A 24,562-nucleotide genomic window follows, 5' to 3' on the forward strand; every position below is an offset into this window, starting at 1 on the left:
CAACAACTTCAGATATGCAAATGATACCACTCTAATGGCAAAAAGTAAAGAGGAACTAAGATTTCTTGATGAGAGTGAAAGAGGAGAGTGAAAAAGCTGGCTTAAAACTCAACATTCAAAAAACTAAGAGCATGGCATCTGGTCCCATCACTTCATGGCAAATAGAAGGGGGAAAAGTGGAAAAAGTGACAGATTTTGTTCTCTTGGGCTCCAAAACCACTGTGGACAGTAACCACAGGCATGAAATTAAAAGACACTTGCTCCTTGGAAGGAAAGTGATGACAAACTTAGACAGCATATTAAAAATCAGAGACATGACTTTGCCAACAAAGGTCCATATAGTCAAGGCTATGGTTTTTCCAGTAGCCATGTATGGATGTGATAGTTGGACCAAAAAGAAGATTGAGCACCGAAGAATTGATGCTTTCAAATTGTGGTGCTGGAGAAGACTCTTGAGAGTTCCTTGGACAGCAAGGCAATCAAACCAGTCAATCCTAAAGGAAACAACCCTGAATAATCATTGGAAGGACATCCCACTTGTGGATGGGACTGGTGACAGAAGCAAGGTTCGATGCTGTAAATAGCAATATTGCATAGGAACCTGGAATGTCAGGTCCATGAATCAAGGCAAGTTGGAAGTGGTCAAACAGGAGATGACAAGAGTGAACATCAACATTCTAGGAATCAGTGAACTAAGATGGACTGGAATGGGTGAATTTAACTCAGATGACCATTATATCTACTACTGCGGGCAGGAATCCCTTAGAAAAAATGGAGTGGCCATCACAGTCAACAAAAGAGTCCGAAATGCAGTCTGCTGCTGCTGCTAAGTTGCTTCAGTCGTGTCCAACTCTGTGCGACCCCATAGACGGCAGCCCACCAGGCTCCCCCATCCCTGAGATTCCCCAGGCAACAACACTGGAGTGGGTTGCCATTTCCTTCTCCAATGCATGAAAGTGAAAAGTGAAAGTGAAGTTGCTCAGTTGTGTCTGACTCCTAGTGACCCCATGAACTGCAGCCCACCAGGCTCCTCCGTCCATGGGATTTTCCAGGCAAGAGTACTGGAGTGGGGTGCCATTGCCTTCTCCGCTGAAATGCAGTACTTGGATGCAATCTCAAAAACAACAGAATGATCTCTGTTCATTTCCAAGGAAAACCATTCATTATCATGGTAATCCAAGTCTATTCCCCTGAGCAGTATCGCTGAAGAAGCTAAAGTTGAACAGTTCTTTGAAGACCTACAAGACCTTCTAGAACTAACACCCAGAAAAGATGTCATTTTCATTATAGGGTACTGGAATATAAAAGTAGGAAGTCAAGAAATACCTGGAGTAACAGGCAAATTTGGCCTTGGAATACGGAATGAAGCAGGGCAAAAACTAATAGAGTCCTGCCAAGAGAACACACTGGTCATAGCAAACACCCTCTTCCAACACACAAGAGAAGACTCTACACATGAACATCACCAGATGGTTGACACCAAAATCAGATTGATTATATTCTTTGCAGCCAAAGATGGAGGAGCTCTATACAGTCAGCAAAAACAAGACCGGGAGCTGACTGTGGCTCAGATCATGAACTCCTTATTGCCAAATTCAGACTGAAATTGAAGAAAGTGGGGAAAACCACTAGACCATTCAGGTATGACCTAAATCAAATCCCATATGACTATACAGTGGAAGTGAGAAATAGATTTAAGACAGAGGGCCTGATGAACTGTGGATGGAGGTTCATGACATTGTACAGGAGATAGGAATCAAAACCATCCCTAAGAAAAAGAAATGCAAAAAAGCAAAATGGCTGTGTGAGGAGGCCTTACAAATAGCTGTGAAAAGAAGAGAAGCAAAAAGCAAAGGAAAAAAGGAAAGATATACCCATTTGAATGCAGAGTTCCAAAGAATAGCAAGGAGAGATAAGAAAACCTTCCTCAGTGATGGAATGGGAAAGACTAGAGATCTCTTCAAGAAAATTAGAGATACCAAGGGAACATTTCATGCAAAGATGGGCTCAATAAAGGACAGAAATGATAGGGACCTAACAGAAGCAGAAGATATTAAGAAGAGGTGGCAAGAATACACAGAAAAACTGTACAAAAAAGATCTTCATGACCCAGATAATCTCAATGTTGTGATCACTCAACTAGAGCCAGACATCCTGGAATGTGAAGTCAAATGGACATTAGGAAGCATTACTATGAACAAGGCTAGTGGAGGTGATGGAATTCCAGTGGAACTATTTCAAATCCTGAAAGATGATGCTGTGAAAGTGCTGCACTCAATATGTCAGCAAATTTGGAGAACTCAGCAGTGGCCACAGGACTGGAAAAGATCAGTTTTCATTCCAATCCCAAAGAAAGGCAGTGCCAATGAATGCTCAAACTACTGCACAATTGCACTCATCTCGCACACTAGTAAAGTAATGCTTAAAATTCTCCAAGCCAGGCTTCAGCAATACGTGAACCGTGAAATTTCAGATGTTCAGGCTGGTTTTAGGAAAGGCAGAGGAAGCAGAGATCAAATTGCCAACATCTGCTGGATCATTAAGAAAGCAAGAGAGTTCCAGAAAAACATCTCCTTCTGCTTTATTGACTATGCCAAAGCCTTTGACTGTGTGGATCACAATAAACTGTGGAAAATTCTGAAAGAGATGGGAATACCAGATCACTTGATCTGCCTCTTGAGAAACCTGTATGCAGGTCAGGAAGCAACAGTTAGAACTGGACATGAAACAACAGACTGGTTCCAAATAGGAAAAGGAGTACGTCAAGGCTGTATATTGTCACCCTGCTTATTTAACTTCTATGCAGAGTACATCATGAGAAATGCTGGGCTGGAGGAAGCACAAGCTGGAATCAAGATTGGTGGGAGAAATACCAATAACCTCAGATATGCAGATGACACCATCCTTATGGCAGAAAGTAAAGAAGAACTAAAGAGCCTCTTGATGAAAGTGAAAGAGGAGAGTGAAAAAGTTGGCTTAAAGCTCAACATTTAGAAAACGAAGATCATGGCATCTGGTCCCATCACTTCATGGGAAATAGATGGGGAAACAGTGGAAACAGTGTCAGACTTTATTTTTCTGGGCTCCAAAATCATTGCAGATGGTGACTGCAGCCATGAAATTAAAAGACGCTTACTCCTTGGAAGGAAAGTTATGACCAACCTAGATAGCATATTGAAAAGCAGAGATATCACTTTGTCAGTAAAGGTCTGTCTAGTCAAGGCTATGGTTTTTCCAGTAGTCATGTATGGATGTGAGAGTTGGACTAAAGAAAGCTGAGCGCCAAAGAATTGATGCTTTTGAACTGTGGTGTTGGAGAAGACTCTTGAGAGTCCTTTTGACTGCAAGGAGATCCAACCAGTCCATCCTAAAGATCAGTCCTGAATACACATTAGAAGGACTGATGTTAAAGCTGAAACTCCAATACTTTGACCACCTGATGCAAAGAACTGACTCATTTGAAAAGACCCAGATGCTGGGAAAGATTGAGGGCAGGAGGAGAAGGGGATGACCGAGGATGAGATAGTTGGATATCATCACTGACTCAATGGACATGGGTGTGGGTGGACTCCAGGACTTGGTGATGGACAGGGAGGCCTGGTGTGCTGCTGTTCATGGGGTCGCAAAGAATCAGACATGACTGAGTGAACTGAACTGAACTGAACTGATGTTGAAGTTCCAATACTCTGGCCACCCGATGCGAAGAACTGATTCATTCGAAAAAAACCTGATACTGAGAAAGATTGAAGGCAGGAGGAGGAGATGACAGAGGATAAGATGGTTAGATGGCATCACTGATTCATGGTACATGAGTTTGAGCAAACTCTGGGAGATAGTGGAGGACAGGGAAGCCTGACATGGTGCAGTCTATGGGGTTGCAAAGAGTCAGACACAACTTAGTGACTGAACAAGAACAACAGTATTTATATATTATATACCCCATATTGTAATGATAATATTTAAGATAAATTCCTATTGTATTTCTCAAATGTGTCCTATCTCCTCTTGCCTTTATAAACAGCACTTTTTAAAAATTTAGCACAAACAACAGATATATGCTTAATCTTTGAATCCTTGCTCATCCTCTAGAATGATCTCTATATTTAGTGAAACCATCTCACCCATCCTCTTAAACTATCAGACTAAGAAGAGAAGTGTGTCCAGATTGCAACAAGTGGTTTGAAACCAAGGCCAAATTGATGGGAAGTTGTTATTTTTGAAATTAGGATTGGCATATTGACACCATTAATGAACGATCCCTGGGTTGGAAAGATCCCCTGGAGAAGGGAAAGGCTACCCACTCCAGTATTCTGGCCTGGCGAATTCCACGGACTATAAAGTCGGACACAACTGAACGACTTTCACTTTCACTTTTTCATTTATGTGAAGAATTACTATGGTCTTTCCACTGTCTTTACGGTGAGTTGTCCTGTTCCATCCACTTTATAAGGCAAAACTCTTTGTGCTTCCAGACAGAGAGGCAACAAAGTCTGCCAACAGCAGTATGTTTAATTTGTCTTCTTTATAAAAGTTTATGGATAATTTAACTGTACCTCTGCCAAGATTGGTGGGTAAGAAGTGCCAGGAGAAAGCCTGTGACATGGCCAATCAAAGGAAAGATGAAACTGATCGTCAGAAGAATGATGTCTGTACTCCAAAATTCTTTTATCAGCGCCACACCAGCCACTGTGACGACCAAAAAGAGGAGTCCACCAGCAATGGCCCCAATCTAAGACAAATCAATAAAAGAGGTATGCGTGAATATCATGGTCTTCTTGCAAAGTCCATCACTGCTCTAAAAGCCTTGAAACCTAGAAGAGAGGAACAAAGAGAAGATTTAGAGAACCACCTAATCCTGTGTCATTTTACGGAGGTCCAACGTGGTCAAGTGACTTAGCTGAGGAGCTAGAATTCAATGAAGCTCAACACAAACTGAAGTCTTCTTATTTTATGATCGGTACCTTTTTCCTTTCAGGTGGAGGATTTTGCCAGAAGAATTGGGTAGTGAGATTTTTCATGGATAGGACAAATTTGTGAAATAAGGGGAAAATCTGTTAATAAGCATCCAACACCTCTACACACGGGGCTTCCCTGGCGGCACTAGCAGTGAAGAATCTGCCTGCAGTGCAGGAGACATGAGAGACGTTCGATCCCTCGGTCGGGAAGATCCCCTGGAGGAGGAAATGGCAACCCACTCCAGTATCCTTGCCTGAAGCATTCCATGGACAGACTGAGCTCCTCTGCACACAACCTCTTGGACCCCACCCTGGAATCTGTTGTCTGAGATCTGCCCTGCCTGACCATCCACCACTGTTTTCCCACCACCCCCTCAACTGCCAGAGACTTCTTACAGCATTGACTCCTGTGCTTCTCTCCGCCAAATGAAATTTACCAATGCTTCATTAGACCACCTGAGCTAATATTAATGTAATATGAGAGGTACTGACAGATATCTCTATCCTCTCCCAAATGAATACTCTCATACTTCTGTTGTCCAACAGAAATAAAAATTAAACAAAATTTTTTTCCAAGAAAGGAAGCGAGACCCAGAAGATTGGCGGAAAATCAGGATCTTGGCAAGTTCCCACTCACATCATGTACACAGCAAACTCTGCACCCAGCGACAGCATCAACCTTGATTTTAAATGATTCACGGTGTGGAGAACCAAAACAAAATAAAAACAACCCAGTGTACCTTAGGTGTGTCCTGGGGTCAAAATCAGGAAACACTGGGCCTCCGCCTAACTGAAGTTGCTGCAATACACAAAGGCCTCTGAACTTTCTACCAAGAGAGGGATCTCAGAGTTTAAAATTTACCAAAAGCAACTTGTCCAGCAAATGAATCAGATCTATGTTGATGTCTGGCAGAAACCAACACAATTTTATAAAGCAATTATCCTTCAATTAAAAAATAAATAAATTTAAAATTAAAAGAAAATGAATCAGATCTAAAATGAAAAGAGGACCAGGAACAGAGAATGAAGACATCCCAAAATAATGATTAAAGTATCCTAATTTTAATGAAGATACTCTAAAATATAGTTATGCACATTATTAAATATTTTATGCCACAACTCCTATGGAAAAGCCAAAGGGCTTTGAATTTGCTCTTTACAAACATATAGAAAATATTTCTCCAATGACACCGATGAACTAGTAGAGGATTTGGAAATGCCAAAATCATTATTTTTTTTTGTTAGGTACTCTTTTAAGGAAGTAATTCAAAATAGAGTACTTGAAAAGTAAGAGGTTCCTGGGACTCCTCTGGTGGTCCATTGGTTAAGAATCTGCCTTCCAATGCAGGGGACACAGGTTTGACCCCCTGGTCAGGGAACTAAGATCCTACATTCCACAGGGCAACTGCTGAGCCTGTGTGCCACAACTAGAGAGTAACCCACGTGTCACAACTAAGAACCGACACGGCCAAAAATAAAAAGGAAGAGGTTCCCGTGATCATACTCTTTCCTGTGGTTTTGTAAACAAGATTATAACCACCCACTGCCACCTACTGAAATAACAGTAAAGTCACCATGTCCAATCCACACGCGTACCATTTCATCCTTCCCCCAGTTCCCTGTGCCCGACTGAGTTGTCTGCCTCTCAACCTCTCTTCTCTCATTCTCCACCCCCTGGAGGAAGGGTGGGAGTGGTTCAGTCTCACGCCGAAGTGGAGAAGAGCATCCATGCAGGCGAACGGAGTGGCATGTTCTGCCAGGTACAGCAAAGCACTAAGCTTAAGCTGAACCAACGCATAATCCTCAAACTAAAAGGAGCTGAGATTTCATTTGCCGAAAGTCCAATTAGCTCCAAATTCTTTCTTTAGCTCCAAATGTTTCTTTCTTTATAAATGCAAAAAATAACTAAAACATTTTTTAAATCTTCATGGAAGCAGCATATATTAAAAGGGTAAAAGCATATATCTTCTAAAACAATACATACTTGGAATCCTAGAGGAGGGACACCATTGTTGAGAATGCCTTCTTTCAAGCCAGATAATTTTTAAAAGCCATTTAAAGAGGACATTCGCTTGTTTCTCCAATAAACTAAAGACAACCCTAAGGAACTATATTTAATGTCCTTGAATAACCCATAATGAAAAAGAATATAAAAATGAATATATATATATATATATGTAAAACTGAGTCATTCTGCTGTACACCAGAAATTAACACAACATCGTAAATCAACTATACTTCAATAAAAACAAAAAAAACAAAAAAAAGACAACCCTGGAAAGTCAAGAGGAGGTAAGAGATCCCATTTCCCATCATTCCTCAACACATTCTGGATGATTTCATTTTGACAGTGATTTGTGTGGTCAGAAGTCACTGCTTGTGTGTACAAACTCCATCTTTAGAGGCTCCCCCAGGAATGCTTCTGAAAGACAGCGCTGCTCCCTGCTCTTCCAGGAAACCAGCCACATCCTAAACATTGGGCCCCATTTCATGCAGCCTTGAGCAGCCTTCGCTGGAGAGCACCATGTGAACTCTTATGAATGAATGGGCACTCTCCATCCACACACAGGCCTAAGCTTTTCTGCCCTTGAAGCATGAGTTCCATGCTTTGCAGGATGTCATAAGCCTCAGTGTAGGGGCCCACGGAAGTGATAAGGCAAGGAAGTGATAAGGAAGTGATAAGGAAATAGGGCGACTGGATACAAACATGCAGGGCATGGAAAGAAAATTGCTGGGTGTGGGCTGTATTCTACCGGTCTGTTTGTTCTGGTCGTTGCCTACATCTGTTTGTCAAGTCTCGGTGTCTGAAATGTCCCATGGGATTCCTTACCTTAAGAATAATTTTGGATTGTTTTGGCCACCTATAATTCACATAGATACCCAAGGCCACAGGAATGATCAGGCACACAAGAGTGATTCCTGAAGAGAAGAAACATCTGTCAGACAATAGGTATCCTTTCTCTACTCTTACCTCCCAGGCCTCAACAATTTATGTCTGTTTCACTTAGATAAAAACTAATCAAAGCAACATTTTATTTCTGCATCCACCTCCAAAAAATTTTTTAATCTTTGAAAGACAGTCTTTGAAGGGTATATGATAGCACTAAATGCCATCATATATTTCTCTTGGATCCTTCAACAAGCATATGGGATTTGAGTGACAACTGAAAACGTAAAGATTAGAAAACAGATGGACCCTTTTGTGTCTTCAAAATTCTTTGGTTGCTATGTATGGGGTCACCACTCTACAACTACAGCTATTATTTCTCCTGTTTGAAGCCAATGAGTGATTTGCTTTGCAAAGAATCCCTATTGCAAAGCAAACACACCACCTGTTTTAGAAACCAAAGCAAGTTCTCATACTTTCACTTGTAACCAGGTAACCCATAGGCAGGTAGAGAAATACATCAATACATCATTTCATGAACACAAGCAAATGAAGACATTGAAGGCAGACTCAATACAGCAGATGTCTACTTGCCTGACAGGAGCCATACACTGACATTTTCCAGGGCCACGTTCCAAATCTGCTCACTTGAAATACTAGCCAAAGCCACATAAGTCGCTTATAATATTTGGGGCTTAAACTGTATACAAGTGCCTATTATTATATATTATCAAAACAGAAATCTATTAAATCTTAGTAATATGAAGAAGTTACACATAAAACTATGATTTCTAAATTAAGATTTCACTCAAATTTTACAATTCAATGGGTTTCAGCTGTCAGGATGTGGCTCTGTTTTGAACTATGGGCCATGGGTTGTAAGCCCTTGAAACTCCAGATTGACACTTTGGAGTTTAAGAACCACATTTTCTAACAATTCTTCAAAGATTCTGATCAAACCAGGATAGACATATCATCTCACCAAGTTTTTCCTCCAAGCTGAGTAAGTTCACAGAGCTCTCTTAAAAAAGGACAGAGTTTAAGGAGATGATGAAGGAGATATGGGTATGGTTGTGATGTGTGGATACGCTTTAACAGTTAATAAGAATTGTTTGTGTTGATCAGTAAAGAAGTCGAGGCTCACAGGCAATGTGACAGATGAAACTGGTGGAACTAAGGTCTCATAAGAGTCACTGAGATGCAGTCAACCTGTGGGTCACAAGGAGTCAAACTACTTTCTAGTGAATTATATAAGGAGAGTTTGTTTGTTTTTAATAAGTGAGTTTTCTGCCTTTATTCTCAAAACTAAACACTTGTAGGCGTTAAGAACTTGGACTTTGCAGTCAGATTCCAGAGTCAGAAATCAAGTTCTGCACTTAGCAGGTGCACAACCTTGGTGAAGTGAGTTCACCTGTTTCTGAAAATACAAGAAGTGGAACTGGTAATAGAATCTATTCTGTTGGGTTATGTGGAGAATTAAATTAGATATATGTAGAACCCCCTGTATAAAGCAGACACACAGTAAACACAGCTGTTATTATTACCATCACTATTACTACTTCATGTCACAAGCCCAATACAGACCTATGTTCTGATACGGAATCGTGAGATTCTGCTCGAGGTTCCAGGACAAGGTGTAGAGATAAAGGCAGAGTGGCATCATTCCCAGGGCAGCCACTGTGGAACAGGTTGTCATACTGATGCTGAAAGTAAAATTAAAGTCATGCTTACAAGGGAGGTTTTGAAATAAAGGATTTAATCCTTAACCAAAACAACTTCTGAGGCACAACTTCTTACACATGATGTAAGGTAATTTACTTGAAACTCCCTCCTGTCTTATTCAACAAACGATGGCTGGATTTGTGGTCTAGAAAAAGATTTCCGGCAGTTCTTGTCATCTATCAATTAATTCATATTTTATGAACATTTTCTTGTCCTAAATGTTCTGATAGTCACTGTAAGAATTCATTTTTTTCTTATACAGTTCTTCTTTATACATAACCCATAGACAATAAGATTTCATTTTAAAGTATCTTTAGTGAGGAATTCCCTGGTGGTCCACCAGCTGAGACTGAGCTCCCGGCTGAGACTGAGCTTCCAATGCACAGGCCCCACATTTTATCCCTGGACAAGGAACTAGTTCCCACGTGTCACAACTATAGATCCCACGTGCCGCAACTAAGACCCAACACAGCCAATTAAAAAAAAAAGTTTCTTTAGTAAATGTAACTATGCTATTCTATTTCCAGAATATTTTCATCACCTCCAAAAGAAGCTCCACCCCATTAGCAGTCCCTCCCCATTCCTTTCTTCCTCCTTCCCTGACAACCAGGAATCTACTTTCTAATCTATGGTTTAATATGTCAAAATTTTCCTACTTTTATATCAATTCAGAGAGGGAGCCAAGAAGTCTTATCTGGGTCCTGAAGTTATAATGATTCAAAAAACAGGGACGGAGCCAAAAGATGCCAGGCTATATTCAAGATTGCTTATTCCTTCTGACCAATGGTCTTCTCACCAGCTTACTCTTTCTGTCTATAGGATTTTGTCCCTATTGGGGTGATAAAATCAACAAGAAAATGAATCAGTAAAATTACAGGTGTGTGGCAGAAAGTGAAGAGGAACTGAAAAGCCTCTCGATGAAAGTGAAAGAAGAGAATGAAAAAGTTGGCTTAAAGCTCAACATTCAGAAAACTAAGATCATGGCATCTGGTCCCATCACTTCATGGCAAATAGATGGCGAAACAGTGGAAACAGTGTCAGACTTTATTTTGGGGGGCTCCAAAATCACTGCAGATAGTGATTGCAGCCATGAAATTAAAAGACGCTTACTCCTTGGAAGGAAAGTTATGACCAACCTAGATAGCATATTCAAAAGCAGAGACATTACTTTGCCTACAAAGGTCTGTCTAGTCAAGGCTATGGTTTTTCCTGTGGTCATGTATGGATGTGAGAGTTGGACTGTGAAGAAGGCTGAGCGCCAAAGAATTGATGCTTTTGGACTGTGGTGTTGGAGAAGACTCTTGAGAGTCCCTTGGACTGCAAGGAGATCCAACCAGTCCATTCTAAAGGAGACCAGTCCTGGGTGTTCTTTGGAAGGACTGATGCTAAAGCTGAAACTCCAATACTTTGGCCACCTCATGCAAAGAGTTGAGTCATTGGAAAAGACTCTGAAGCTGGGAGGGATTGGGGGCAGGAGGAGAAGGGGACAACAGAGGATGAGATGGCTGGATGGCATGGCCGACTCTATGGACATGAGTTTGAGTGAACTCCAGGAATTTGTGATGGACAGGGAGGACTGGTGTGCTGCAATTCTTGGGGTCGCAAAGAGTCAGACATGACTGAGCAACTGAACTGAACTGAACTAAACTGTGCTAAGTCACGTCTGACTCTTTGCGACCCTGTGGACTGTAGCCTGCCAGGCTCCTCTGACCATGGCATTCTCCAGGCAAGAATACTGAAGTGGGTTGCCATGCCCTCCTCCAGGAGATCTTCCCAACTCAGGGATCGAACCCACATCTCTTACATCTCCTGCACTGGCAGGCAGGTTCCTTACCACTAGCATCACCTGGGAAGCTCAAAGTTAGGGGAAATAAGATAAATGGAAGGGCCTCCCAGGTGGCACCTATGGTAAAAGAAACTGCCTGCCAATGCAGGAGTCATAAGAGACATGGGTTTGATTCCTGGGTCGGGAAGATCCCCTGCAGAAGGGCATGGCAGCCCACTCCAGTATTCTTGTCTGGAGAATCCCATGGACAGAGGAACCTGATGGGCTATATTCCATAGGGTTGCAAAGAGTTGGACACAACTGAAGCAACTTGGCATGGATGCAAGGTAAATGGAAAAGAGATATCCTTCAGGTCAACAAAATACTTTATCTTTAAAATTGCTAGGAAAATTATGCAATCTGTTTCTGAATGTACAAACTGTCTATAGACACGAATACTGCTGCTCTACTGATTAATTGAGGCACAGGAAACATCATACAACACAAACCAGGGATAAAGCTAGAGTTTGTTCACTTTAACGCTAGCCCTTGAAAGTCAGAGAATGTTTTAATACTCACTATTTAGGTTCTCAGAGCAACCTGTCTTGCACGTAGTACATGCCTAACCTGTGTCTGTGGTGCAGAGGGCTGAGAGACTGAGGCTTACTACCTCCCACCCCACCAAGGAGAGGGGGAAGAGACCCTTCGCATGGCTAAGGTCAGCTGCAGGGAAAGCAAGGGTCCTCAGCACTTGATCACGCCAGCAGGTCAACCATCATTCCTCCCCATACTATGAATCACCAATGTTTCCATTTAATTAAGTACCCTGCCTATAAAATAATCTGCCTGTGATGATTTTGACATTTTCTATCAAAAGAACAGTTGTGAGAGCCGGATGGTAAAGAAAGCATAGTGCTGAAGAATTGATGCTTTCAAACCGTGCTGCTGGAGAAGACTCTTGAGAGTTCCTTGGACAGCAAGGAGATCAAACCAGTCCATCTTAAAGGAAATCAACCCTGAATACTCATCGGAAGGATGCTGAAGCTCCAATACTTTGGTCACCTTCTGCAAACTCCATTGGAAAAGACCCTGATGCTGAGAAAGACTGAAGGCAGAAGGAGAAGAGGGAGTCAGAGGATGAGATGGCTGGATGGCATCACCAACGCAATGGACATGAACTTGAGCAAACTCCAGAAGATGGTGAGGGACAGACAGGCCTGGCGTGCTGCAGTCCATGGGGTCGCAAAGAGTTGGACATGACTGGTGACTGAACAACAACAATCAGAAGAATGCTTATACTCCCAGAAAAGCAGCAATCATTATACTTCAGTGATATTAAAAGTACTCTTTCTGGGAACTTCCCTGATGGTCCAGTGGTTATGACTCCATGCTTCTAATGCAGGGGGCCCAGGTTCAAGCTCTGGTCAGGGAATTAAGATCCCACATGCCATGTGGCATGGCAAAATAAATACTCCTTCTATACTCTCAATCATTGCCAGTAAAAATGCAAAATGGCACAAAACCTGGAAGGAGTTAGGTTAGCAAAACTTTGGCCGCTTGCAAAGAGCTGACTCATTGGAAAAGACCATGATGCTGGGAAAGATTGAGGGCAAGAGGAGAAGGGGACAGAGGATGAGATGGTTGGTTAGCATCAATGACTCAATGGACATGAGTTTGAGCAAACCCCGGGAAATAGTGAAGGACAGAGAAGCCTGGCGTGCTGTAGTTCATGGGATTGCAAAGAGTCGGAACAACTTAGTGACTGAATTACAACAGCAAGCAAAATTACACATGTGTTTACCCTTTGATTCAACAATCCCCCATCTGGGAATCTAACCCAAAGATGCACCGTCAAATATTTGGCTGACTGATGACCCTTTCAGAAAACTAGACTTAATTCACAAGTATTTGTATATATCATCCTTCTCCTCTCTGTTTTCATTTAAACATTCCTATTTCATGGTTGCTTGTTCATTGAATAGAGGTTTATTCTTTTTTCTTTTTAGAGCAATCACACAATACAACTTACTCTGTAGCATGGTTGCTTCTGCATTCTTTTCCACTTAATATCACAGTCATTTTCAAGACAGCAGATATAAGAAACTCACTTTTTTTTTTTTTTCAAAAGAACTGCAACATAAATATGCCAAAATTTCCCCAATTACTCCATTAATGATGAAAAATTGCTTTGAGTTTTCTTCTGTTATAAACTATGTTATAATAAGCATTCTTACACATATTTCACTTGAATAATTCTTTTCCTTCTGTAGAATAGATTCTCCAAAGTTGAATCACTATGTCAAAAGCCTGTTTTTCATTTTAATAGATACTACCAGATTACTTTCAAAAAATTTTATTATACTTCACAGTCTTCCCTACACTGGAGGTGATCAGTCCCTTCTACTTCCCATGAGAACACTGAATAATGCATCTCACTCTTCTTTTTTATACATCTGATTCTCTATGAGGTTGTGCTTTCCAATGTTTACTAGCCTCTTGGAAACCCCCTCACAACAGCCCTGCTTGTCCGATTTTTCTTTTCTCAATTTGCAGGAGCTATTTTAAAAGTAGGGTTGTTGTTCAGCCGCTAACCTATGTTCAGCTCTTGGTGACCACATGGACTGCTGTACATCAGGCTTCCTGGTCCTGCACTATTTCCCTGAGTTTGCCCAGATTCATGCCCATTGAGTCAGTGATGCTGTCTAACCGTCTCATCCTCTGCTGCCCTCTTCTCCTTTTGCCCTCAATCTTTCCCAGCATAATTGTCTTTTCCAATGAGTCATCTCTTCGCATCAGGTGGCCAAAGTACTGGAGCTTCAGCTTCAGCATCAGTCTTTCCAATGAATATTCAGGGTTGATTTCATATCATCAAATGTAATACAAACATTTTTCCAAGCTTATATTTTAACTATGCTTATGACTTTTGCCACAATAATGAACACAGAGGTAGTCAAATCTGTCCATTCCCGCCCCCCCCCCCGCCGCCAGCTTCTGAGTTCCCTGTTTTATTAGAGATCCCCCCTTCTCCTGAGGTTTTTCAAAGATTGCCCCCACTTTTTACTTTTTCATAGGTTTATTTTCTACATTTATATTTTCAGCTCATCTAAAATTTATATTTTATATTGTATAAGGTATGAAACTGATCTATTGTCTTCTTTTATTTATTTGGCTGTGCTGGGTCTTAGTTGCAGCCCTTGGGATCTTTGCTCTAGGGCCTGTTCGCCACAAGAAGCCACCACAGTCAGAAGCCTATGCTCTCCAATTAGAGTAGCCTCCACTTGCCGCAACTAGAGAAAAACCTTTGCAGCAATGAAGACCCAGCACAACCTAAATAAATTAATAAAATAAAATAAAATAAAAAACAATGAATGTTTGAGTTGGGCAAAGTCTTCTTCCTAACTGAAGAGCAAATTAAGGAAGAAAAGCAGTTTGCCACAGCTTTAAAATCTCTGTATCCACGAAGAGTGTGTCTGGGACACTTGCTAACTCCTAGTCTATGATAGTGCTACATTTCTGACTCTTCCTACCACCACATGCTGAAAGGAAGTCCATACTACATCACTTTGATCTTGAACTTCTGGAGAACTAGCATAGCGTTTTCCACCTGTATAGCTTTGGATCAAATCCCAGAAAGGTAGGGTTTTCCAGGTGGGGCATGGGTTAAAGAATCTGTCTGTAAGGCAGGAAGCACAGGTTCTATCCCTGGGTTGGGAAGATCCCCTGGAGAAGGGAATGGCAACCACTCCAGTACTTTTGCCTGGCGAATCCCATGGACTGAGGAGCCTGGTGGGCTACAGTCCGTGGGGTCGCAAAGAGTCAGACATGACTGAAGACAGTGAGCATGATGCATGCACCAAAAAGGTAGGATTGATGGCTGTGGGGAGCAAACTGTGAGATTCTATCAGACTCAGTCTAGACCCTTGATTACACAGGTGACGATTTCCACCCGTTACACAACTCACGCCCATCACATGCACAGCAACGGTCAAGGACGGATGGCAATCCATGACCCTGGTGCTCTGCCAACAATTATACATACCAGCAAAGCTTGGAGAAGCACACAGTGAATGTGCATGAGTGCGATGCATAGTCATACCTTTTGTTTTACTGCCATGAAATTCCAGTGCAGCATAAACAGAGGATGCGGCCAACTGGGTCTCTCAGCTATTCACCGAGGAAAATTGCTGGCAAAATCTGAATGCAGTATAACAAGATTCCGCTTGCACTAAGCAGAATGGCATCACCGTCCACAAACTATTACACAGAATAATGAGACAGATTCAACAAGTCCAGACAAACAGGGAAATCCTGAACCTCCTTTAAAACATGGAAATTACATATCTGTACATTATACTAAAGTGTAGTGTCCATGGGTATACTACTTTGCAATGAGTTTAAATTATTCAATGGTTTTTAGCTTGAAACCAATAAACTCTGGGACGCTGACACTCAAAACTGTGAGAGAATACCTTTGCTTTCCCAATGAAAAAAAAAAACACTTATAAAATTATCTAGCTAGCCAGATGGACATGGAATATACTATAAGATCAGATCAATAGACTGGGCCCTAGAGATAGGTTCCAGGCCAGGTTTTTCATCCCCAAATATAAACATTACTCCTGTCTGCTGCTTCTCACGAACAGTAATCAGCATTTATTGAGTACTACATGCTAAGACTTCATTACATACATTTTTCTCTTTTCATCTATAAGACAACTCTATGTGTGGGTATTATTTTCATTAGGAAGAAAAATACTAAAGTATGTAGAGTTACAGACAGAACGTTATACTAAGTCACATGGATTCAATCTCAGTTCTGTCTCTCTTCTCTTCAGTTCTCCACCAGGCCCTGTTAAGCAGACCTGAAGAATCTGAAGTCCTATTTTCAGGGTCTCTGCTGAAGGATCAAGAGCTTCTTTAAAGTCAAAATTGGCCGCTGACTCTCTAGGCTCCACCACTATGAGTGCCCAGAAATCTTTCTTTGCTGCTGAGGACAAAAACACGTCCTCAGGGAAGAAGAGACTTGGTACATCAAAAGTTATCAAACTAGAGTTCCTAGGTGGCCTAGTGGCTAGGATCCCAGGCTATTGAGGCCAGGAGCCAGATTCAGTCCCTGGTTGGGGAACAGATCCTGCAATATCCTGAATGTACTTCATGCCACTGCGTATACACTTAAAAATGTTAAAACGGTAACTGCTATGCTATCTATATTTACCACAATGGAAAAAAGGACCTCATATGACACGAACTTACCTATGAAACAAAAGCCGAGTCACAGACACGGAGAACAGACCTGTGGCTGCCAAGGGGGAGGCAACAGGGAAGGGCCAGATTGGGAGTTTGGGATTAGCCGATGCAAACTATTATATATAGAATGGGTCATCAAGGTCCTACTGAATAGAACAGGGAACTATATTCAATATCCTGCAATAAACTACAATGAAAAGAAAAGAAAAAGGGACCTCAGAGAGTCTAACCCATTACTTTCACAAATGAGGAAACAGTCCAGAAATGCAAATTGCTCAAAGACACACAGCTCCTTGAGCAGCACCTAAAACACAGACCTCTGACACAGTGCTCTTTTGCCTAACCTATATAATAATAATAATAACTTTACATATATACATATGTGTGTGTGTGTGTGTATATATTGTCTCATTCAATCCATGCAACAACCAGTGAGGTAGCTTATGTTTTCCCCTATTTTAGAAGTGAGTTTCCCTGATGAAATTAAAGCATACAAAATTTACATGACCTGTCAAGATGACCGAGTTAGTAAGTGACTAGGACTTCAAGCTCTCAACGTGGGAGGCCCAGATTCAATCGCGGGTTGGAGAACTGAAAAGAAAGTTATGACCAATCTAGACAGCATATTCAAAAGCAGAGACATTACTTTTCCAACAAAGGTACATCTAGTCAAGGCTATGGTTTTTCCAGTAGTCTTGTATGGATGTGAGAGTTGGACTATAAAGAAAGCTGAGCACCAAAGAATTGATGCTTTTGAACTATGGTGTTGGAGAAGACTCTTGAGAGTCCCTTGGACTGCAAGGAGATCCAACCAGTCCATCCTAAAGGAGATCAGTCCTGAGTGTTCATTGGAAGGACTGATGTTGAAGCTGAAACTCCAATACTTTGGCTACCTGATGCAAAGAGCTGACTCATTGGAAAAGACCCTGATGCTGGAAGGGATAGGGGCAGGAGGAGAAGGGGACAACAGAGGATGAGATGGTTGGATGGCATCACCGATTCAATGGACATGGGTTTGGGAGGACTCCAGGAGTTGGTAATGGACATGGAGGCCTGGCATGCTGTGATTCATGGGGTCAAAAAGAGTTGGACATGACTGCGCGACTGACTGAACTGAACTGGAGAACGGGATCCCACATGTTGCAACTAAAGATCCCACATGCTGCAAAAGGACCAGGCACAGCTAAATAAATAAATTGAAAAACAACTTTTTTATGCGTGGGATATGTTTAAAGAACAGTTAGTAGTCCATTCTTACAACAGACCAGCTGTGCTTAAGGGGTTAATGGGAAATAAACCTACAGAAGTCCATTAGACTTGAATTAGGTTCTATTCAATTTAGCAGGTGTTGAAAAGCCTTTATATGTATATATTCCTTTTCTCCTCACAATACCACAAAGGAACTACTATGATTTCTAGTTATAAAAAAGAGGTCCCAAGTCAGGATATAAAGTCAAGCAGTCAAATCTCAGAGCCTATCTTAACCACTTACTACAAAACCACGATGGAGAGATGGAAGGCAGAGAGTACATTGCCAAAGTGCTGCAACTGGCCAAGAAAGGAACTCTGGGGCCTGAATAGAGGTGATGACAGTGGAGAGATAGGAAGCCACGCACTGCGTGACACCAAGAGGCTGGGCTACAGTACGAGCCACAGGGCTGAGCGGAGGAGTAGAAGCATGGGCAAAGTCACAGGGGGCTGCTAACAGGACTAGCCCAAGTGACTGGGAAGAGGACTGAGGTCAGCATCAGACGCTCAGAATACAGAAACTCAGCTGTGTCTGACTCTTTGCAACCTCAAGGACTACAGCCCACCAGGCTCCTCTGTCCATGGAATTCTCCAGACAAGAAGGCTGGAGTGCATAGCCATGCTCTTCTCCAAAGGATCTTCCCAACCGAGGGATCAAACCCAGGTCTCCTTCATTGCAGGTGGGTTCTTTACCATCTGAGCTACAAGATGCTGGACTAAATGCTCTTGGATTTCATCCAGTATGAAACACAGAATTCCTATCAATGATTGTTTACTGAGTTTTGCTTAAAAATTATTTTTGTTGGTAATCAAGTAAGAAAAGCAATGAACTTGGATACTGTTTCAGTCAACATACTGAGTTTCCAATTTATAATTTTTACAGAAAATTAAGATTTATTACTCTTGTATCTATAAGCTATTGAAAATCTAGTATTTAGTCCCCATTTTAAAAGTTCATTTCTTGGAATTAAAAATTTTTTTTACTTGACTTTTGTTTTGTTTCTTTGTTTGTGAGGCTTGAAATCAAAATTTTATAAGAAAAAGGGGGAAATAGCTAATATTCACTGTGTACTACTATGTGCCTGGCACCCTGTATATGTATTTCCTACTTAAAATACAATCTCATGGGGAATAGGTAATTTAAACCCCATTTTACAAATGAGGCTTACAGGTTGAATAATATGACCAAAGTTAAAAGCTAATTAAGCAAAGTAAAATGAGCTTTACCTTTTACAGACTTCCTATTATTGGTGCTTTTATTATAATGTTGGCTAATAAGAGATGAAGATAAATGTTCTCTTTCCCAGAGGTATTTAAGAAGACTGTTTAAAGATGTATGCTCCTACCTAACTGTCCATCAACAGAGGCGTGCGTAAAGATGTGGTACATACATACTATGGAATACTGCTCAGCCACAGAAAGGAACAAAATTGTGCCATTTGCAGAGAGATGGATGGCCCTAGAGACAATCACACAGAGTGAAGTAAGTCAGAAAGAGAAAAAACAAATACTGTATTAACACATATATGTGGAATTTAGCAAAATAGTACAGGTGAACTTGTTTGCAAAGCAGACACAGAGACACAGATGTAGCGAACAAAGGTACAGATACCAAGCAGAAAAGAAGGGGTTTAGGACGGACTGGGAGATTGGGATTGACATACACTACTATGTATAAATAGATAACTAATGAGAACAAACTGTAGAGCATAGGGAACGCTACTCGATGCTCTGAATGACCTAAAGTGCTCTAAGTGACCTAAATGGGGAGGAAATTCAAAAAAGTGGTGATTTAGGTAAACATAGAGCTGACTCACTTTGCTATATAGCAGGAACTAACACAACATTGTAAAAGAACTATACTTCAATAAAAAATTTTTTCCAAAGATTTATGCTCATATTCAGAAGATCTAGTTGTGCTAATAAATAGCATTGAAGAAAGCACCCAAATTGCAGACTGATGAGAAACAGCTGTGACTTTAAATCTGAATTTTGCCATATTCAATTTGTAGCATTTGGCAATCTACTTAACCAATCTGAGACACAATTTTCTCAGCTATAAAATTCAGAATTATCAAAGGTCATTTACAAGGTTATTTTGAGGGCCAAAGAAGAAGAGAAAGAGTATATATGTAAGCATCAATCCCATGCCTGTTCAGGGTACTTAATAAATATGTGTCCTTTTTCTTTCCCAAAACTTGCAGTCCCTGGAATTTATCACTGTTATATAGACTCTGTGTAAAGAATATTTATCATTTCCCAATTATTATGTTAATGGTTAGCTTTATTGAATTTCAATTAGCAGTGCACATTGAGGGGGGAGGGTTTAAATGAGCGAGGCAAGTGATTCATTTTAAATCTTTGATAAGTGGGTAACTAAAAACATAACCATATGAAAATTAATTATTGCTCTGCTTGGCATGAACCCATTAAGATTTATAGGTGAAATAAGTTCCAAATGCTAAACATTGAGCACATGCAGGAAACTAGAAACTCATACCTGCAGCTGACTCACAAACGGCAACTCCCAGCAAAGTCAGCACCTCTGATTCATTCATTCATTGTATAATAAATTTCAACTAAATGGCATAGATATTGAACAAAGATTTTAATTTATAAGTAGGTCTTTCCCAGGGCAAAAGGTGAAACAGCTTGTTCATAAGTAAGCAAAGATTCTAGAAAGACCACTGCTTTGTAGCCCTTTCATTTTTATAATTGTGACTCCATCGTTTCCTCAAATGCCCTTTTTTTCCCCCTAGTCGAAACAAGTACTCCAAAATATATGTGATTAACTCATTTTCATTAAAATATAAATGAAGGATACTCCCCGGGGGTATTCAACTACACTGTAACTGGAAACAAGGTCATTGACCTAAATGGAAGGAATGAGATTCTAGTAGTGAATGCTAAGCCACAAAAAAGTTTTAGTCATAAGAATCTTTGTGTTACTCCACAAGGCAACTCAACAGGCCTCTTAAAACAGGATACCCCTGAAGCGCCCTTATCCAATCCCCCAAAATACTGATCTCACAAAGTAGGTGCTCATGAGGGTCCCGAGGCCCTCATTATGCTAGTGCGGACACCACCATCACCACCACTACAATAGCAACCGCTTCCTGGGAGTCTGATCCTATTGTGAAATTAGGACTGTTGTTAAAGCCACCAGCGCGGGTGAGAATGAGTTCACGCCTAGGAAGGGCCACTGGGTAAGGAGGAGACGTGACTTCACTACTGTGTATGAGCCCAACCCCTTTACTCAGAAAAGAATAACAGTTGCCAGTAAAACAGAGGACAGTCACATTTAAGTTAATCTTAAATTCAAAAAGGAACGTCCTGGGGACTCCCTGGTGGTTTAGGGGCTTAGACCCCCCACTTCCACTGCAGGAGGTGTGGGTTCGATCTGAGGTCTGGGAACTAAGATCCCACATGCTGTGTGGTGTGGCCAAAAATCAAGGGGGAAAAAAAATGAAAGTCCCTCTGGGACTGAACAAGTCTCTGTAAAATATTTCCCACCGGAAACTCTATCTAGATTGGCAGAGTTTTTAACACAACCATGTAAGCCTCCCACACCCACCCCAGGCAGGGGAAGACAGCTGAGCTTCCCTCATGTAACTTACCTGAGATCCATATCTCCATCCACCCAGAAGGTGAAAATGTTTGAGACGGTTCCCCCTGGGCAACACCCCATGATGAGGACAGCTATAGCTTGGAGCGGCTTCAGAGAGAAGCTGATGATCAGGAGGTAGGCGATGAGAGGCATGAGCCCAAACTGGCAGAGCAGTCCCACAGCGATGCCCCAGGGTCTCCTGATGTGTCCCCAGAGCTTCCGGACCTCCACAGAGCATCCCAAAGAGAACATCAGTAGGCCAATCATCAGGGCCGACACCACTGTGAATACGAGTTCCAGGTTCCCGTAGGCCTTCACCCCCTCTGGCAGCTCCTCCACCGAACTGTTGGCCGGGCAGGCCGAGCTGCTGGAACAATTTGCTCTCATCTCCTTATCTCCTTAAGGCAGCATCACAAATGAACGTCCTGCTGTAATGGCTGGGCAGGTCTATCCTGCTGTATTTTGTAATAATGCCACCAAGTCACACGTGGAAGATCATTCCAGGGGCCAAGGGCCAGCCAGGTGATTCATCCTGAATTGGTCAACTTATTCACAAGTGGTATTATACCAGTAATTATCATGGCCAGGAAACATAATAAATTGTGGTAAGGAAAGCTTTCCACATCTACTGATATTTACCGGTGAACATTCAAGTGAAATGAGACGAGCAAACTTACTGTCAAGTGGAGCAACTGGTGCACCATCAGCAATCATGTTGGGTTCCAGGAAAGGAGGCTGGTTGACAAGACATAATTTCTCCAGATTCAGTGGGGATTTCCAAGAGCCAAGATGCAACGTTTTGCAGAGAGAAAGGCTAACTCTGGGGGAAAAGAAGAAAACAAAGGCAGCTAAGCCAAAGCCACACCTCATAGCATGAGCAAAATACTTCAGCCTAGAGAATTCTATGAGGAGCATAGAGGAGCCTGGCAGGCTACAGTCCATGGAGTCACAAAGAGGCGGACACAACTGAGTGACTAACACTTTCAATTTCTGTTGAAGAAGTTAAAACAAAAGAAGGCCAGTTAAAGAAATGTCAGGAGGGAATAAGGATCATTTCAAGAGAGCTTTGGAATTAGTCTCACTTTTTGTTCTTTCTGTTTCTACTAGAATGCATGTCTAAAACCAGTGGTTAAATGCCTGTGAGAGTAATACGGTGTTAAGCACCTGCTGCATCACGTGAAACATGTGGAAACTCATTTCTGATCTGAACCCAAAATAATTCAAGAGAAATGTCACTTTCCTTCAGAGAATAGAGTCGGCTTTGATATGCCCCACCCCTCGGTCTTGAGGTGAGGTCTGGGAATTCAGCAATGAAATGTGATACAGAGCTTGTCTGGGGAAGGCTCGAGAGAGTCTGAGGTCAGCCTGTGACCGCAAATGGCCTGGGGCCTCTCTGTGTGTCTTAACCACACAATCACATGTTTTGTTGGCAAAACCAGGCGAGAAAAGAATGGTCCCATGAAACTTAGGCTCCAAAACAGCAGACACCACACCCTTTCTCACTGAAAGCAGGAAGTATATTTGTGGCACAGAGGCTGAGGACAGGGAACACTTTATAAATGGTCCCACGTGTCTTCAGAGTGACACCAGCTCCACATTGTTTATTTCTAGATTAGCAAATTACTTTCCATGACAAAATGTTCTGGGCATGCTTGCTGTATACAAAAACAAGCTGAATGCAAATATGAAATGAAATCTCACTATCTGCAGGAAGTATAAACTGACGCAGGCAACCTACACCCCAAAAGCAGCTCTGAAGGGAGAACCTTGCTGGAGGGCATTCACAGGTCTTGTTTTATGCCCAAGAACAAGCTAACATCTACAGCAAGCTTGGTGAGCTTGTCAGGAGACAATCCAGAACCATCTGCGTTGTGTTTATGCAGAGTCAAGCAAAGAAATGGACTTCCCTGTGTCTCAGCTGGTAAAGAATCTGCCTGCAATGAGGGAGACCTGGGTTCGATCCCTGGGTTGGGAAGATCCCCTGGGAAAGGGAAAGGCTGCCCACTCCATTATTCTGGCCTGGAGAATTCCATGGACTGTATAGTCCATGGGGGTACTAAAGAGTTGGACACGACTGAGTGACTTTCACTCACAAGCAGAGAAATGGATATTTAGGAGTGGGTTAGGACTCTGGAAAGCTGGTATTCTCAGCTGAAAGATGTTAAGGTGTGGTCAAGCTGAAGAGGAATGGAGGAAGGAAAGAATTAACATTTTTTTGAGCACCGACTAAGTGACAGGGGGTTTCCCAGGTGGCTCAGTGGAAAAGAATCCACCTACCAAGCAGGAAATGCAGGTTCGATCCCTGAGTCAGGAAGATCCCCTGGAAGAGGAAATGGTAACCCACTCCAGTATTCTTGCCTGGGAAACCCCAAGGACAGAGGAGCTTGGTGGGCTACAGTCCATGTGGTTACAAAAGAGTCGGACACGACGGAGCAACTCAACAACAAAGTGACAGAGACACGCTAGGTTATTTGCACATATGTGGGTGTGTCTGGTGAAGCAGAACATTTTTTTAACTTTATTTAATAAGAAAGTGAAAGTGAAGTTGCTCAGTCATGTCCGACTCTTTGAGACCCCATGGACTGTAGCCTACCAGGCTCCTCCATCCGTGGGATTCTCCAGGCAAGAGTACTGGAGTGGGTTGCCATTTCCTTCTCCAGGAGATCTTCCCAACCCAGGGATCGAACCCAGGTCTCCCGCATTGCAGGCAGACGCTTTACCATCTGAGTAAGAAAGTATCAGATTATTTCTGTTTGGATAATGTCAAAAAGTCCCTTGGTAGACCTTTCTTACTGAAAGAATCACTTGAACAACTCTTCTTAGTTATACAAATTTAAGTTTAGTAAGCCATACCCAATAGTGATTGGTTTTGCTACTCAGCTCTAATAGCTGGAAAATGAAATGAAATGTTAGTTGCTCAGTCGTGTCTGACTCTCTGCCACTCCCTAGGCCTGCCAGGCTCCTCTGCCCATGGAATTCTCCAGGCAAGAATACTGGAGTGGGTTGCCATTCCCTTCTTGACCCAGGGATTGAACTAACCCGAGTCTCCTGAATTGCAGGCAGAAGCTTTACTGTCTTAGCCACAAGGGAAGCCCTGAGGAGAGGGCTAAATTTGCAAAGTAAACTTAAGT

At 41.9% G+C, this 24,562-nt stretch overlaps 1 protein-coding gene across 1 annotated transcript in view; it reads right to left on the bottom strand.

The window, feature by feature from the left end:
- SLC10A6 (solute carrier family 10 member 6) overlaps positions 1-24,562 on the bottom strand; it is a 68,877-nt gene that overhangs the window by 10,073 nt on the left and 34,242 nt on the right. The window contains exons 2-5 of the mRNA XM_005681872.3: positions 21,442-22,251; positions 9,427-9,545; positions 7,786-7,874; positions 4,554-4,729 (exon numbers count right to left, since the gene is read on the bottom strand). Coding sequence (XP_005681929.2) covers positions 4,554-4,729; positions 7,786-7,874; positions 9,427-9,545; positions 21,442-21,818 — 761 coding nt within the window. The 5' untranslated portion in view covers positions 21,819-22,251. The remainder of the gene's footprint in view (positions 1-4,553; positions 4,730-7,785; positions 7,875-9,426; positions 9,546-21,441; positions 22,252-24,562) is intronic.

Source organism: Capra hircus, chromosome 6 (genome assembly GCF_001704415.2).
Source record: "Capra hircus breed San Clemente chromosome 6, ASM170441v1, whole genome shotgun sequence".
Taxonomy (NCBI): domain Eukaryota; kingdom Metazoa; phylum Chordata; class Mammalia; order Artiodactyla; family Bovidae; genus Capra; species Capra hircus.